The 16,696-nt window shown below is 55.2% G+C and overlaps 2 protein-coding genes across 7 annotated transcripts in view; both read left to right on the plus strand.

Annotated features, from left to right (window-relative positions):
- Positions 1-1,281, plus strand: part of C19H19orf47 (chromosome 19 C19orf47 homolog) — a 34,567-nt gene extending 33,286 nt beyond the window's left edge. For 2 of the 4 annotated variants that reach the window (XM_032323429.1, XM_032323426.1), the window contains one exon: positions 1,086-1,278. In XM_032323429.1, the coding sequence (XP_032179320.1) occupies positions 1,086-1,237 (152 nt within the window). In that variant the 3' untranslated portion in view covers positions 1,238-1,278. Of the gene's footprint in view, positions 1-1,085 lie in introns of all 4 variants that reach the window. The other 2 variants (XM_032323427.1, XM_032323428.1) reach the window with 2 other exon arrangements.
- Positions 1,282-1,699: 418 nt separating this feature from the next.
- AKT2 (AKT serine/threonine kinase 2) overlaps positions 1,700-16,696 on the plus strand; it is a 46,433-nt gene continuing 31,436 nt past the window's right edge. For 2 of the 3 annotated variants that reach the window (XM_032323412.1, XM_032323416.1), the window contains exon 1: positions 1,700-1,793. The gene's annotated coding sequence lies outside the window, so the exon portion shown is untranslated. Of the gene's footprint in view, positions 1,794-12,028; positions 12,175-16,696 lie in introns of all 3 variants that reach the window. The other variant, XM_032323413.1, reaches the window with a different exon arrangement.

Below are 16,696 nucleotides of genomic sequence, written 5' to 3' on the forward strand. Positions count from 1 at the left end.
AAGGCATGACCCTTTAGTTCTTCAGAAAATCGGTTTAGCAGGGCCTTGAATAGCACTGGGGAAAAAAAAAAAATCTCAGCGCATGATACATACTAGTTAAATAGTATTTGATGACATTTTCATACAGGTATATATGTATATAGGTAAGTATACCTACGTGTGTACTAGATCTTAGGTTGAAAGCATTATTCTTGACTACTGTGCCCCACAGAATTTATACACAAGCACAAGGGAGATTTCAGTGAGATGTCTTTACGTCTTATAATCCATCTCACGAGGGACAGGGATTCCAGTTTGCTCAGGAAGACTCAGAAATAGGGGAAGGGGCTATGAACTGTTCAGCACAGAAAGGAGCAAAGAAAGTAGACCCCAGTGAGCTTGAGTCTAGGTTATACCGGAAAGGACTAATTCCTGAAACAAATATTCCCCAAGAGCACACTCTGTGCCAAGACTTTTGCTGGGCAGTGTTAGCTACACGGTGGTGACTGAGGCAGTCCTGGTCTTTTTCCTCGTGGGACTCTCTGCACAGTGGAGACAGACCTGTCACCAGACAGTAAGACACTAAAATGATCAGGCCTGTGGTGGGGGAGGCGTTGGTTGGTTATCAACCCTGTGTTGGGGGAAGCCCATGAGTAAGGAATACAGAGAAGCTTCTGAGCTGGATTGTCTGCGTTACTCTCACAGACTTTGGTGGACCTAGGATTCTTCAACTACCAGCTAGGGTTTCCAGAAGTATGCACTGACCAATATATACCTGCCAAGCTCACTGGAACCCAAATTCAGAAGACAGCAAGCCCTACCCAACCTCTGAGAGCGAAGGACCTGGGAGACAGAGGTCTCACACTGCCTAGGACACTAGCTGACCAGTGGACCAGAATAGAGCCCTTTTCTTACAAGGCGATCTTAAGGCCTTTTAAGGACCAAGTTACTCCATTAAATAAAGTTATACCCCTATTGCATATATATGATGAGCAGTAGGATTAATATTTTGGAGTCACAGAGTGTCTAATTGATATAAACTGCTCTATTTACATAAAAAAAAAAAAGTCCAATAGCCCAGTGACGCAGCTGTTTCCATTTTGCAGATTTGGATACACAGGCACAGAAAACAGTCAATCTTCTGTTTACTATCACCAGCGAGGAAATGCAAAGCTGGGTCTGTGAGACTTCAGAGGATGTGCTCACCATGGCGAGACACAGTGAAAACTCTCCTAACCCCCGCTCCAGGGCTCTTTAAGAGCCTTGAAACCGAAAAGAAAGGCGAGATCACAGTAAAGCGAGATCAAAGCGTATGTAAATGAGGACCTGGGGCTGCCGGGAAGTATCGCTGCGGCGAGCCTTTAAGGAAAGCGGGCGTCAGAGTCCTGCTGCGCCTGCGCAATCCTGTCTCTTCTTTACATCCGGCGCCTGCGCGTGGTACCTCTCTAGCGCACCTCGACCCAAACTTGCCTAAAGTACGCAGGCGTCCCGCTCTGAGTCGGCCTCTGGCCCGGCCTTGCGCCTGCGCCCTAACTCTCTCCGAGTTCCTCTCTCGCTCTTTTACGTCAGTTCCTGTTTGTGGCGGGAGAAGGCGGTATTTCCGGCCAGAGGGTGGGAGGGGGCGGTAAGCGGGGGCTGGGGGGAGGGGGCGGGGGGGCCGCGCCGCGCGAGCCGTTGGGCCTGGCTCGGAGAAGGCGTTGCCGCTGCCGCTGCAGTTGCTGCCGCCAGGAAACACAAGGAGCGGGACCAAGCGCAGCGTGGCGATGGGCGGGAGTAGGGCCCCGCCGGAGAGGCTGGGCGGCCGCCGGTGACAGGTGAGTGCGCCAGCGCGTGTCCCCGAGCGCCTCCCCCCGCGATGGTTGCGTCCGGACCCCCCGCCGTGCGGCGCTGGGCCGTACCACCAGTGCCCGCCGGGCGGGGACCGCCGTCCTCGAGCCCCCCCTTCCGGGACAGAGTGGGGGCGGCTGCGCGGGGGCGGTCGGACTACCCCAGAGGGGCCGGGGGCGGGGGCGGCTGGCCGTACCACTGAGGCGGCGCGGGTGGGGGGCACACCGAAGTGCGGGGTCCGAACCACTAAGGAACTGGGGGCTGAACCAGCGGGATGGGAAGGGTGCGCCCGCCGGGTGTGCGAGAGCTAACCCATCGGGGTGGGGTGGGGGACGCGCCTTACCATGTGTAGGGGGCTGTACCTATTCGCGGCTGTGGAAGCTGTTCTTCCAGCGTGTTTAGGGAGGTGGGGGGCTGCTGGGGAGGGAGCTGTACCAAGTGCGGCCCGAGTAGCGCCGTGTGGGTCATACCACTGAGGTGCGGGGGGGGGCATCCTGAGAGCGTGGAGGAGCCCCGTATCGAGGGCGGAGGGTTGTGATGTTTATAATCTTTGAGGGATGCGGGGGGGGGTGAGGGGAGCAGGCCACGGTGGGTTTTCGGGGGAGTATTTTGGGAGGGCTGTAATGCGGACTGTTGAACGGAAGGGCTTTGCCTCCCGAGTTTGGTGGGTGGGGCTTGGGGGTTTGCTCGGAGCCGTAGGAGGATCACTATTGAACTTTTCAATGACTTTGGGGGAACTGGATGGTCGCTGGGATTGCTGTCTGTCCGACAACCTTTTCATATTATTAAACCTTTTAAAAAGATGTGTGAGACACTTCTGTGGCAAATTCTTTGTTTCTGTGGGCAGAAGATGTTTTAGAAGCCTCTGAAGTTTTCTGAGCTTTCAGCTCCATATTTGGGAGGGGAGGAGGTATTGAGCTCAGATTTGAGGAGCTGTGGCCCCTGGATCTGCTTGTTAAGACTTAGGAGGAAGGAGTGTTTAGAGGGACACCTCTCTGTCAAGGCAGGGTGGCGTGGGACGTCTTGATCCTTGGAATTCTGAAGACCCCCTTCCTCTCATTTGGGGACTGCCTGGGCTCAGCAAGAGGCCTGGGCTAGAGTAATCATGTTGGTCTTCCATGGTCTGCCTTTCAACCTTGTCCTCTCTTCGCCTCTCAGAGAAGCATTGGGGAGTTCAGCCCTGGCCAGACCTTGCTGGCCTAGGCAGCAAGGGCAGTCACTCCAAGCACCCACCGAAATAGCCCTTGCTGGGCGGTGGATTTTGAGGAGCCAGGCTCCAGTACAGATCATGGCAGTCTCCATTCTATTCATGAGGGTGTTTGTGTCTCCCTGGTTAGCTGTCCAGCCTCCTATTGTGTTTACGCTCCCCACTAGGCGATAACAGTTGGTCTCACTGATAGGCGACAATGAGGCTGAGTGCTGTTTTCCCAGCTGTTCTCTCTGCAGAGGCCCAGGGGACTTGGGTAGAGGTGCCCTGGCCCAGCCAGAACCAGGGAGGAAGGTTTCTCTGAAGGACTTAGAGTAGCCAAGTCTCCCACAGATCTAGTTTCTCAGTGTTATCACTGGGTGGGTGCTTGGAGCAACTGCCCTTGCTGCCTAGGCCAGCTCGTGACCTTGGCTTGCTGGGTAGCCTTTGCCCCGGGTCTGGAGTTCCCAGAAGGCTGGCTGCAGTCCCTGATTGCCCCAGCTAATGTGGGCTGGTGATGTGGTCAAAGGCTGGTCCACATCCTTGGCTCCCAAGCTGACTGTCTTCTCAGGCTGTGGTTCCTCGAGTACAGTCCATGAGGTCCTTGAGGTACTTGAGTCTTTTCTAGACTGTGGGGCTCTAGAATTTTTCTCCACTAAGGGTTTGTTTCTCTGGTCTCCTTCTGCCAGCTTTTAAAGGCTTTGCCTGATGGGGTTAACAGCAACAGTAAAAACCATAATTGTGAGATCGATGACTGACATTTATTGAGTGCTTTCTGGGTACGATACACTATTCAGAATGGATTAACTTGCTGAATACACATGCTAGAGCCATAGGTACGGTTGCATGGTCTCCGTGTTCGAAGGGGAAACTGAAGCACAGAGAGGCAAGTCATTTCCAGAGCTAGTGAACAGCTGGTAGTTTTGGCCATCTACAGTATGTCAGGCAGTGCTCGCTTCGGCAGCACATATACTACAGTATGTCAGGCATGGGGCAACCCTTTTACACACATAAGCTCTTTAAATCTCAAAACGAACCTACAGGTTAGGTATGGTTATGCCCATTTATAGACTCCTGTGAGCTAGGTAGGAGTGTGGTGCCCATTTTACAGATGAGGGGACTGAGACACCTGCTGTGAAGTGAAAGGCTTGGCCTGATGTGTCACAGCCAGAGGTAATAGAACCAAGATGTGCACCCCTACCTGGCCAGGTTTGGTCTCAGTGAGCCTCTTGTCAACAACTAAAACTGTGGGTTAGTTGCCCCCAGCAGTGGATGTGGTAGTTCTCTCCTTTTTGCAGAATGAGACCTCAGGGCTCAGGTAAGAATTGGTTTGCCCTAGGTCCCTCCGACCCTCGGGGGCAGGCTGGGTTTTGAACCCAGGTCAGCTTGCTTCTAGTGTTGTGTGCTCTTTGGTCCCCAGGTCCCCAGCTAGAGTGGGTCTTGGGCACCTCAGAGGCCCTGCCCTGGACGCTGCCAGCTGTACCCTTGGGCATTTCCTTCCTTTCACCATCCGCGCCCAGGGCTGCTGTGAGCACCTCTGCCAGCAGCCAGTCTAGTAGTTCTGGGCTTGCTGGTGAAACTTGGTCCCTCAGTGTTGAGCTAGGGGACGTCTTTTAACCCGGTGCAGAGTAGCTGGGAGCCAGGAGAAAACAGCAGGGGGGGCCGCGCACGGGGTGACATACTCAGGGGAGCCATGCTAGTGGCCCCTGCCCAAGCATGGTGTGCTGGGCCTGCATGCAGTTTTCTGGAGCTTTCATGTTCTGGCTGTGTGACCTTGGACCTCAGTGTTCCCCTCTTGTGCAGTGGGCTCTGAATGGCACCCACATCAGAGTGTTGTGAGGGTGAAACGAGTTCATCCACCACAGGCTCCTGGGCTGGTGGTTGGTGCCATGTACAGGCCCAGTCAGCAATCCTGAGCCCGTCCATCCTTTCCCACGCCCTCTCCCCTCGCTCCTCTCTCCTCACTCCTCTCTGGTGTCTTGGTGTCCAGCTCCCCAGCTGGCCCAGCCAGAATCCGGGAATCCTGTGTCCTGGTTTCTGAGCTCTGTAAAGAGCTCCACCAACGTGATTAAGAGCAGCGGGTTCAAATCCATCCCTGGCACTCCTGGCTGGGTGCCCTTGAGCAGGTTCCTCAGCCTCTCTGAGCTTCCATTGTGTCAAGGGATGGTCATTCCCCCTTGATACGTTGTCCTGAAGGTGAAATGGGTTAATCTGTGGAAAGCCTCCCCGGCACAGCCTCCAGTGAACGTTTCTGGCTGTCACTCTTTCAGGAGAATGCCTGATACATGGTGAGCCCTCTGGACAGCTTAGCAATTGTAATTTGTGTTATTTTGGAGGCTCTGCCCAGGCTGCAGAGCCTTGGCAGCTACCACCAGGAGGAGGGCCCGGCTGAAATTAGCATCCCCATTTTCCAGATGAGGAAACTGAGGTTTTGGAGGCTTAGGGCAGAGGTGGGACATATAATCAAACAAAGGGTAGCAAGTGCAGCCCCCAGGCCTCCTCATCCTCCCACACAGTTGCTGCCCAGAGCTCTTCTGAGGTCACAATTCTAGCTCTTTTTCAGATGTCAGGCTCTGCTAACCCCCCGTGCTCTATGTGCTTTTACCGAATCTCTACCACAGCCCCCGGGAGTGGCAGGAAGGGCCTTGACCCAGGTGAGAACAGCCCTTTGAAGGCTGCGAGGCAGAAGGATGGGCGCAAGCTGGGTGAGGCGCAAAAGTGCTGGTGGGAGTCAGGGGCCCAGTTGTGCAGAGCCACCTGGGCCAGGGTTGGGGGTGGGGGGCGGGCAGGGGGAGAAGTGTGCCTTTGGTCCCGAAGGTGTCGCAGAGCCAGAGGGTTTCCCTGATCCACCAGCCTTCACTGAGCACCTGCTGTGTGCCTTTCGTCGCTTCGGGTGCTGGGGATGCAGCAGTGCCCTGGACGGAGGTGCTCCTTCCGTGGCACTGAGGGAGACAGTCAGCCTGGCGAATAAATGAGGGACAGGTTCAAGGGAGGTGCCAAGCGGTCAGTTACAATCAGGTGTGACTGGGAGCTGCGGTCATTGGGCTGTCAGGAAGGCCTCTCTGCTGATCCCCAATCGGTGGACCAGGTGAGCGAGGAGAAGAACTGGCCTTGGGGGTTGCGCGGTGGGGTAACCACAGGGCCAGAGTTGAAAACTTGGTGAGGTACAATGACCTGCAGCACGGAGGCCTGTGTGGCGGGGCAGGGTGAGTGAGGGGAGACTGGAGCGGAGGGCAGGCGAGGTCAGAGTCTTGCAGACTTCTCTGAGGGATAGCTCAGGCAGATTTCAAGCTTCAGAAGGTGCCTTTCACCAGAAGAGGTTCTCAGGCCTCTGCTTGGGGTTGGGGGGGGTAGATTTTTGAGTGGGTCAGGGAGTTTCACATGCCTCCCACTTCCCCCTTGAGTAGAATCACTGCCTTAGAAATGGTGGCAAAGGCGTGATGGTCGCCTCCCTCCTTTGTGGTTTTCACACCACATTCCCCAGGGCCCAGGCTGTTCCGTTTAGGGACAGATGGGGGGAGGCTCAGTGAGGTGATTTGTGCCCACCCCTCCCCAACCCAGACAGCTGGGCTAATATCAAATAACAGTGCAGAACAACGGTAATATCTGATAAAAGCTGTACTTCGCTGACTTGACCTTCCACGCAGCTGTGTGCCTGAGGACCTGCCACATACCTGGTTGCTGCCCTAGAACTTAGAAAACCAGGTGTTGCGGGCCTACCTTCTAGTGGAGACAGGTGCCCAGCAAGCAAATCTAGAAGAGGATATCAGTTTGTGACCAATGTTAGAAAGGCAAAAGAGGAAAGAGTGTGTGGGGATATTATTACTGTGGGGTGATTAAGGAGTGTCTCCTGGAGGAGGTGACACATAGATAGGGATCGTGGAGTGCTGCAAAGGAGCCACGGGAGGACTTGAGTGAAGATCTCCCTTAGATTGAGGCAGACGCGGCTCTGATTCCCAGCTCGCAGAGGCCTGGAGATCCTCAGTAACCAGTGCTGGGGTTGGGCTCTGAATTTGGGCAGCATGGCTCCAGGTCTTCTGAGACCAGGTCAGCATGGGTTAGGGAGCCTCATATTGAAGCCTTAGTGCACTAAGCAGAAGCCGGGCTGTTGATTTTCCCAGGCTTGCTCTGGGCTGTCTTTCTGGAAGGAGTGGAGAGACCCTCAAGAGCAAACCTCTGGCGTCTCCGGAAATCCTTTGGGATGGGGGGATGGAAAGGAGTGTTTTTCGAAGTTGCTCTCCCGGCCTCTGGAGGACCCAGGGACACCCTTCCCTGGGCCTCTCTTCAGCTGCCCAAGAGCTCTCAGTAGAAGGCTTTCCACCACCAGGCCTCCAGGCTGCACGGTGGGGTGGTTCCGTGGCAGGCTCTTCTGGACAGCCAGCCAAGCAGCAGGAGGCCCAGCTAGGGGAGACAGCCCTGGGAGCAGGACCAGGAGGGGAGGGAACAAGGGAGCAGTGGTGGGAGGGGTGGGGGTGGGGGGATGGGAGCTCGGGCCTGGCCCCCTTGGGGGCAGGATCCACCGCCAGCTCAGCACCCACAGTGGGGCCTGGCTGCACTGGGTGCGTGAAGCAGGGCATGGTAAGCGGGGATTGGCTAAAGGGAGACTACATGTGGAGGTCTGTGCAGGAAGTTCCTTGAGCCCTGCTGTTCTGCCCAGGAAGCTTGTCCGCAGATGTTGTTTCTAAGGGTGAGGCCAGAAATCCAAGCCTGCCTTGGTTTGCCACCTTGTGGGCCCTTTGCGAATGGAAGAGGGGGGCAGCTGCCACTCCCTTGCCCTGCTCCCTCACCCCTCCCGGCCTGATTTCAAGGCCTTCATCATTGGTGGGTCATTGCATAGTGGTCGAGGCTGCTCCCAGCTTCTCCCTTGGTTGCTGTGGAACGCTGGGGGCCTTGTTTCATGTCCTTGAGGTGCATTTTGCTGGGCTGACACGGGAACAACGCTGCCAAGTGGGGCTGTCGGGAGGATTCAGGGATCGTGTGTGTTAGAAAATGCCTGACATGGGGCCTCCTGGGAAAGTGCTCAGTAGAATGCCATCGTTACTGAGAGCTAGCGGGGCGGCGGTGTTTCCGTTCCAGGCCTGCCCCGGGGCCTGATGTGCCTGCTCTCACCAGTCCTCGCCATGACCTGGGAGCTCTGTGCAACTCTTCCTCCCATTTCTTAGGTGAGCGAGCATAGGCCTGGGCAGGTTACTGGATTTGCCCAAAATCACGGTGTTGGTGACAGACAGGAAATTTGAAGCCCAGTCTGTCTGGGGTTCAGTCTGCCTCTTTGAGACTTGGTCTTCTGCCTCTGATGAGTGCCATGGCCACTGTTTCTGAGGTCATTACTGCCGTTGCTGTTTTAAGAGATTTTATTTTAAGTAATCTCTACACCCAACGTGGGGCATGAACCTACAACCCCGAGATCAAGAGTCGCACACACCACCTACTGAGCTCTGAGCTGGCCAGGTGCTCTTCACTACTGTTGTCCTAATGATCTTTCTTTCTTTCTCTTCTTCTAAACAGAGCGGGCATGAAGTAGGCCTCAGTTGTTCTGGAAATGACTGGGTTAATCTCCATTCGATCCTTGCTTGGGAGATGGGGTGCAGCAACCTTCCCAGTGCCTGTGGAGCCGTGGCCTTGGCTAGCCCCTTCCTTCCCTAGAGGCCAGGGGGCAGGGGTCAGAGTTGGGAGGTAACTCTCCTATCCCCTGCCTTGGGGTCTGATTCCCGAACGGCCACTGGAGCCCACCCTTGGCTATTTTGGGGCATTTGTGTATTCCATTCTTTTACCAGGTGATTTATTGAGGACCTACTGTGTGCTGTGGATGGTTTTGGCTGTCAGGGAGCAGCACCCAGTTTACTGGAGGAGGCAGAAAAGTAGCATTTGTCCAAGAGTGCTTGGTGCCACAGAGGAAGGGAACAGAGATCTGGATGGCCTTGGCAGGAGGGGAACTTGGGGAAAGCTCCTGAGGTGAGGCATTCAGGCCTTAACATGAAAGCCCAAAGCAGCAGACCAGGCAGGGGTGCAGCATAGGTAAAGGCCCTAAGATGGGGTACACCTCAGTGTGGTGACCCTGAGTACATGCCACTGCAGCTAGGGCAGCAGTGTCGGCGCATGGGAGGGCGGCAGGGCCCAGGTCTGGCTGGCAAGTCTGTGCTTCTCAAACTGGTGTCCCAAGACCTGAAGGAGGGTAAGGGAGTGGGGAGTGTGAGCATGTGTTTTTGGGTAGTGTCTGCGACTTGTCTACTGTTTTTAGCTGTGTGTTTTCATTTAGATGATATTTTCAACAAGTGAATATGGGCATGTCATGAATCATCTGGATGATTCCTTTTAACCAGCGAGTGACAGGATGAACATAGCTGCCACTTCCATAGCTCTGACTAACTCAGGCTCAGGCTGGCCCTTGACTTTGGAGTTTGCCTTTGTGTAATTGCTGCCTGTTTTCCAAATTGCTGGCCTCATCCCCAGCTGTGCTTGAAGCATGTCTCACTGGGTCCCCATGATGACCCTGGATTGCCAAAGACAAAAAACAAAAACCCAAAACCCCCCAAAAACAAAACGTCTTTTGAAATACTCTAAAAACATGCCAGGTTGTCCTGAAGATTGCGTTTTATAGAGGAGGAAGACACTGAGGTTCAGGGAAGCGACCCGTGAATCCTGGAAGGTAGCAGCCAGGACTGGACTGACCAGCACTCTGGGTGTGGGTTTGGGCTCTGAGCCCTGTTTTGGCTCCCTGGGCCGAATGGGTCAGGGGTTGGGAGTGATGGTGTCACACGGGAGCTCCTCCATGGCCGGCTGGGAGGATCCAGCCACTTGGGCCTGGGAGCATGCCCCAGCGCTCGCCTCCCCCCAGCCCTTCTGCCTTCGGCCTCCTGGGGCTTCATCCCAGAGCTTCTGTGGAGCTACACTTGCAGTTTGCTAGCCACTAGCCCTGCAGGGCTGTTTGAGTTTTAGTGAATTACACTGAATTACAAGTAAAAATTTAGCTTTTTACTTGCACTAGCCCCTGGAGCTACATTTCTGTTATTACAGAAAGTTCTGTTGGCTAGCGCAGCCATCTCCTACACTCACGACAGTGTGATCTTGGGCCTGTGATTTCTCCTCCTTGGGTCAGGATGGTGATAGTGATAGCATCCACCTCCCAGGATTTGCCGAGAGGGTCCCCATGAGTCCGGACCTGGCTCATCGGGAGCCCTCAGCAAACCTTAGCGTGGGCAGGAGCCTCCCTGCTTGCTCCTAGGTGCCCCAGGGGTAAATGGGGACTCACCCCGCCAGGTCCTGCCTCCAAACTTCTGGCCAGGGAGGCAGCCAGATGGTGATGTGGAGCAACGCCTGTGAGAGAGGAAGGCCTCAGCCAGACTGGGGCGGGAAGGGGTGGCCCTCCTTGCGCATGTGCACACGTGTGCGTTTATGCCCGCAGGGGCAGCCTGGGTCTGCAGGGCGTCAGGGGTGTTAGGGGAGGGCTGGCCCAGGTGCAAAAGGGGACTCTGTCTTGTGGGAGTGAGGGCAGAAGGTGGTGGAAGAGGCTCAGGATCAGCTTTCCTCTGCCGCGTCCCAGCTGCCCAGCATTGAGTACTTACTGCATCCTTCCTGTCCTCAGTTTCCCCACCGATAAAAGGTGGGTCCATGTGGTCCCCCAGTGAGTCAGGAGGTGAGAGATTCAGGCCAGTGCGTAGAACTTCTTCAGGGGACAGCTGCAGAAAGCAGCTGTGATACAGCCTCTGCCTCCCTGGGGCCAGGAACCCCGTGTCCCACTGCGCCCTAAGCCAGAGGGCTCCCCGTCTGTCCCTGAGAAGTAGCCACAGCCCTTATGGCGGCCCCCCAGGCTTCCCCGGTAGTCTTACATGCTTCGTTCCCCTCCACCCTCCTGACTGGGCCTCACGCAGGCCCCACCTGGCCTTGGCGCCACTCTTGGGCCTGGGGCACTCTCCCCTCTCCCCTGGCCCCAGTGGCTGCCTCATCTCTCAGTGAGAATTTCTGCTCACCATTCACCATCTCAGTGAGTCCTCCTCTGAACACCCTGGATAAAACCAGAAACCCTCACCCCTTCCCACATACCTAGTCCTCCGTGCGCTGTTTTTCTCCATAATGTTTGTCAGCTTCTGTTACAGCATATAATTTGCCTCTTCGTTTAGCTTTACCTCGAGGCCTGTCCCCCCTCTCCCCTCCCCCCATAAACTCCCCTAGGGCAGGGAGTTCTGTTTTGGTCACTGCTGCCTCCCTGGTGACTAGAGCAGTGCTGACACAGCATGGGTGCCATAGCGGTGGAAGGAATGAATGCAGGATTTTTTGTTTTGCCTTTACTTGACCCAACTCTGACTTCAAAAGCTATGATTGGGAGTGCTACCCCTGCCTAGGTTCATGAAAGCTCTGGGCATGGCCATGTGGTGGGGACATAGCGGGGACCAGGACACTCCCATCCCTGCGTTGTGGAGCTCCCTGTCCAGTGCAGGAGGTACCATTACCCGGATAATTGTCCAAGTGACTGAGCACATTAGAGGTAAGTGCTGTGAGGGGGCAGGAAGCTGAGCTCCAAGGATCTGTGACTCTTTGTGGGGCAAGGAGCAGTCAGGGCAGGCTTCTCTGAGGAAATAAGGATTTAGCAGGTGAAGATGGGTGAACAGTGTGCCGGCTTGGGGGACTAGTATGTGCAAAGGTCCTGGGGTATGTGTGTGTGTGTGTGTGTGTGTGTGAGAGAGAGAGTACACACGCAAAGACTGAGGGACCAGAGAAGAGCGTGTGGGGATGGTGCTACTGATCAATGAGGCAAGAGGGTAGGCAGGGGTAATTTCTGGTGGCCCTTGTCTCGGTGAAGGCCTGGGATGTGATCCCGAGCAGGGGAGGGACAGGGTCAGAGCTGTGTTTGGAGGGTCTCTGCCCACATGCAGCTTGGTGACCTGGTGTGTTTGGAGCCTGTTGGCAGGCCGGCTCAGATATCTGTTGTGATTTCTGTGGGGTGCTCTAAGGCCCTGGGTGACGGGCTGAGGGGGCAGGTGTAGGGCGGGGGTGGCAAGGAAGAGAAGGAAATCTGCTCTGTGCTTATTCTTGTCCCAGTATCTTTTGCAGGCCGCCTACGTCTTCAGCCTGCTCCCAGTCCTACCTGCTCCAAGTAGACAGATGGGGCAGCTGAGGGGACTGTGCGCTGTTGAAGAGAAAAAAAGTATCTTTAACGCTGCCTTCCCGCCGAGGAGGTGGAATAGGTAAAAATTCACATGTTACAGAAACGTGCAACGTGGGAGGCAAGGGTCCCCCCGCTGCCCCCCAGCAGTGGCAGTAACACCTGACGGTGCTGAGCAGCTGCGCCGCGGTTCAAGGGGCTGGGTGTGGAGTGGCTCCTTCAGTCCTCACCGCCCCGAGTGCCCAAGTGCCCGGTGCTCCTGTCTCCGGTGTGTGGGCGCCGAAGGAAGGGGAAGAAGGGGACGCAACGTGCCCAGGAGGTGGCAGAGCTCTGAGGGGAAAGCGCATCTGGTTCCCGAGTCAGCCTTGACCCCTGCATCTGTGATTCTGCCTTTTAGGGCACAATTCCCTCCACGCAGGTGACGTTTACACACGCACCTCCGCGTGGCCCCCAGCCTGACACCCTTCCCTGCCAGAGCTGCCATCGCATGGCTGCTTTCCTGAAGAGGTTGCTGCAGCTCACGTTTACCTGCCGTGAGCGGCGCTGCTGGCTCTGGAGCGTGGCGGGTGAGAAAGCACCAGAATGGAGGCACTGTGCCGGGTGCCCGTTTGTGTGGTGGGAAGGCAGCTGGGGGCCATGTCCCTTTCAGCCGTGAGCGCGCGAACCGACCTGCCTGCGGACGCTGCCCCTGTCCAAGCCACGCCACCCTGCCACGCAGGACCTGAGCCTGCGCTGGAGGCACCGCCGGCCTCCCCGCTTCACAGAGGGGGACACTTGGAGCTCACAAAGCTGGGGAGCAGGGACACGGCTTCCGGTGTGCCAGACTCGGGCCACGGGGCCACCAGCCCTGCCAGCTCCGCGCTTCCCGGTTTGAGGACTGGCACCGGTGGTCGCACTTAGTGACTTAGTTTTTTCACTAAAAAGAGATTGTAAAAGAGCTGGGGAGGGGGTGCCTGGCCTGCGGTGAATGAGACACCGGCACATGGGAGTCTGCTCCTTCTTTTTAGTGCTGTCACAATCATGCCAGAGCCCTGGGGCGGGTGTTTTGGCTGCTTCCAGTCTTTCACGACTTCAGCAAGTGCACCCTTGGCACAGTGGTTCGCAGTCAGGGGGTGGCTCTGCCCACAGTGGACATTTGGTAGCATGTGAGGACTCTTTTTTTTTTTTCCCCCCATCTTAGAGCTGGGGGAGGGGCGGGAGGGAGGGAGAGGGAGAAGCCACCTCTGCCCTGAGCGCAAAGCCCCAGGAGCCCCAAGCCAGCTTGATCCCATGACCCTGAGATCGTGACCTGAGGCCCAGATTAAGAGACGCTGAACCCACTGAGCCCCCCAGACGCCCCTATGAGGACTTTTTTTTTTTTTTTAAAGATTTTATTTATTTGTTTGACAGACAGATCACAAGTAGAGAGGCAGGCAGAGAGAGAGAGAAGGGGAAGCAGGCTCCCCGCTGAGCAGAGAGCCTGATGCGCGACTCCATCCCAGGACCCTGAGACCATGACTTGAGCCGAAGGCAGAGGCTTAACCCACTGAGGCACCCAGGCGCCCCTATGAGGACTTTTTTGATAGTCACAGCTCAGGGGAGGGTGTGCGGGTAGAGACCAGAGATGCTGATAAATGGCCCCCTGTGCGCACAGCACCTTCTGCACCACGAGTTACCCAGTTCCAGATAACACTCCTGCTGAGGTGGAGAAACCCCACCTTAGAACTTCTTGCACCACCGTGATCATTTTCTTGCAGGAGAAATTCCAACGGGGTTTGCCACTTTCCCAGTATTGCTAAAGTGAGCTCACAAGAGTGAGGGACCAGTTCACAGAGCCACGGATGGCCAGCAAGGCAGTGGCTTCCCTCTGCTCACGCCACACACCTTGTGCATGTCTTTCCTCCTGGATTCCCGCAAGCAGGTGCTGCCTGTTGAAAGACAGGTTCCTTTTGTCTTTGCATTCATCTCCTGAGCAAGTCCTCCTCAGGGAGCTGTAGCGAAAGTGCAGATTAGAGGGCAGATGGTGGAAGCCCCTGCGGGGTTGTAGCGTCGGGAAGAGCCGCACCCTGCTGTCTCCAGCTCCAGGAGCCTCGGCCTCTCCTCCTGCGTCCCTTATGCCATCTGTGCTATCTGGCGTAGAAAACCAGGTGGGGGTGGGGGGCAGAGGAAAAAAGGACGTGACAAGTGGTAAGTAAAGGAATCTAACTAACTTTAGTCTGTTCTGGGCACAGGGCTTCACTCTGTGCACATTCATTCCACAAATAACTTTTTAAGTGCCCACTGTTTACCCAGCGCCTTGCAAGGCTCAGAGGACCCAGGAGGGTCCAGGACAGGCCAGGGGCCCTGCTCTTACCATGCTGACAGCATAGTGGGGAGAGGTCGACAATAAACGGGTTAACAAGTAAGTGGTCACATCAGCCATGAGAAATGCTTACAAAGAAAAATAAAGGGTAAGGAGAGGTAGGATGGATGCTCCCTTTTTGCTGCTTTGTAAGGCTTCTCGAAGAAAGGCATGTGAGTAGAGGCTGAGGAAAGGGGGTAGGGCCCTTCAGATTCCGACCAAGGGGGCAGCAGGTGCAAGGGCCCTGAGGTAGGGATGTCCTGGTGTGTTGGAGGAGCCATAGGCCTAGGCCCTGCTGAAATGGAGTGTATTTGGAGAAGTAAAGGGGAAACCATGCAGACCTCATAGGGTCCTAGGGTTCCTGTAAGGACTCTGGCTTTTACTCGGGGTAAGATGGGGACACTGGAGGGTTTGAGCACAGGAGGGATGGGCTCCAACTGGGATGGTCCCAAGGTCCCAGACTATAGGAGGGGTGAGGACAGAAGTGCTAGAGCTCAGTGAGGCTTCACAACCCTCCCTCCCCCTCTCCAGGCAGTAGGAACCACACAACCCTAATTTTACAGATGAGGAAATAGGTTTGGAAGGACCCTGCCCGGGGCTGCCATGAGGGCCTTCCCCAACTGGCGGCCCTGCCTCGCCCTGTGAGTTGCTTCTCACAGATCTGACTCTGGCTTTGTGAGTTGAAGCTTCTCAAGGAGTTACAGTTTGGAAACCATTGAGCAATAATAACACCCGTGAGTCAGATAGATGGGAATACAAATGTTTTAAAGAAGTTTTAAAATAAACTTTTCTAAAAAAGATTTTATTAATTTATTTGATAGACAGGGATCACAAGTAGGCAGGGAGGCAGGCAGAGAGAGAGAGAGAGAGAGAGGAAGGGAAGCAGGCTCCCTGCTGAGCAGAGAGCCCGATGTGCGGCTCGATCCCAGGACCCTGGGATCATGACCTGAGCCGAAGGCAGAGGCTTTAACTCACTGAGCCACCCAGGCGCCCCTAAAATAAACTTTTTGAGTTTATTTGAGTTTGAGACCTTACGGTGCAGTAGGTCAGTGACACCCATGTACTCGGCAGCTCTTGAGGCCAATAAAAGCTTGCTAGAGTGCTCAGAGTCTCCTTGGGGACCCCTGTCCTGTCGCCTTCCCCCATCTCTGCTCAGTGACCACCGAGAGCAGTGATCTTCCTCTCTGTTCAGCTGTCTTCTCTGCAGAGCTAGACATCCCCTCCCCTCCCTCTAGCCCACTCCCCACACCGTGGGGCCATGGCCCTTCTCATGGCCCCTCTCCAGCAGGATTGTTGTATGGAGGGAAGCTTTGCAGTCACACAGGGTGGGGTGTTACCTGCCTGTCACTGCATAGCCTGGAAGCCAGAAAACCTGGGGGTGAAAGTCAGATCCTCCAGACCTCCTCCTTCCTCACTGGTGACCCAGCCTCCTCCTCCTTCTTCTTTTTTAAGATTTTTTAATTTATTAGAAGACAAATGAGCATGAGCAGGGAAGTGACAGGTAGAGGCAGCGGAAAAGGGAGAAGCAGGCTTCCTGCTGAGCTAAGAGCCTGATCCCAGGCTCCTGATCCCAGGCTGGATCCCAGCTCGATCGCAGGATCCTGAGACCATGACCTGAGCCAAAGGCAGACGCTTAACGACTGAGCCACCCAGGCGCCCTAACCCAGCCTTCTTGAGGGGAAAATGCAGGCACATCAGCTTTGGGGAGGACGAGCCCTGGAAGCCAGGCGCCTGACTTTGGATCCCCGCATTTTTTGGACTCTCAAACCTAGGTTCTTTCTTTATAGTTATTTTTTTGTCATAGGATACAGAAAGATATGTTAAGCCCATTTTGTGTGGTGCGTATAACAAACAGCTAACGAGAAGAGCCCCGTGTATCCACAGCAGAACACGGTCAGCTCCTGGAAGTTCCCCCTCCGGTACTCCTGATACCCACTTTCCTGACGTTCACGGATTTGGTTCCTTGGCATTTAGCATAGTTTTATAAGTGAGAAAGGCACCCCAAACATATAGTGTGGTGGTGGTGCCTGTTCCAGACTTACTGTGAATGGACCCATGACTGATGTGTTGTTGTGTGTCTGGCTTATTTCATTTATTTCATAGTAACCTCCTTAGGCTTTGTCCCTGTTGTATGTGTTGGTAGTGAGTGGAGGAACGTTCTGCTGTATGAATTTACCTCCGTTTGTTTATTCACTCTCCTGTGGGTAGACACTTGGTCTACTTCCAATTCAGGGGTTACTGTGAGTATTGCTGCTGTGAACATTCTAGTGTAGGTCCCTTGCTA

The sequence above is a fragment of the Mustela erminea genome, chromosome 19, assembly GCF_009829155.1.
Source record: "Mustela erminea isolate mMusErm1 chromosome 19, mMusErm1.Pri, whole genome shotgun sequence".
Taxonomy (NCBI): domain Eukaryota; kingdom Metazoa; phylum Chordata; class Mammalia; order Carnivora; family Mustelidae; genus Mustela; species Mustela erminea.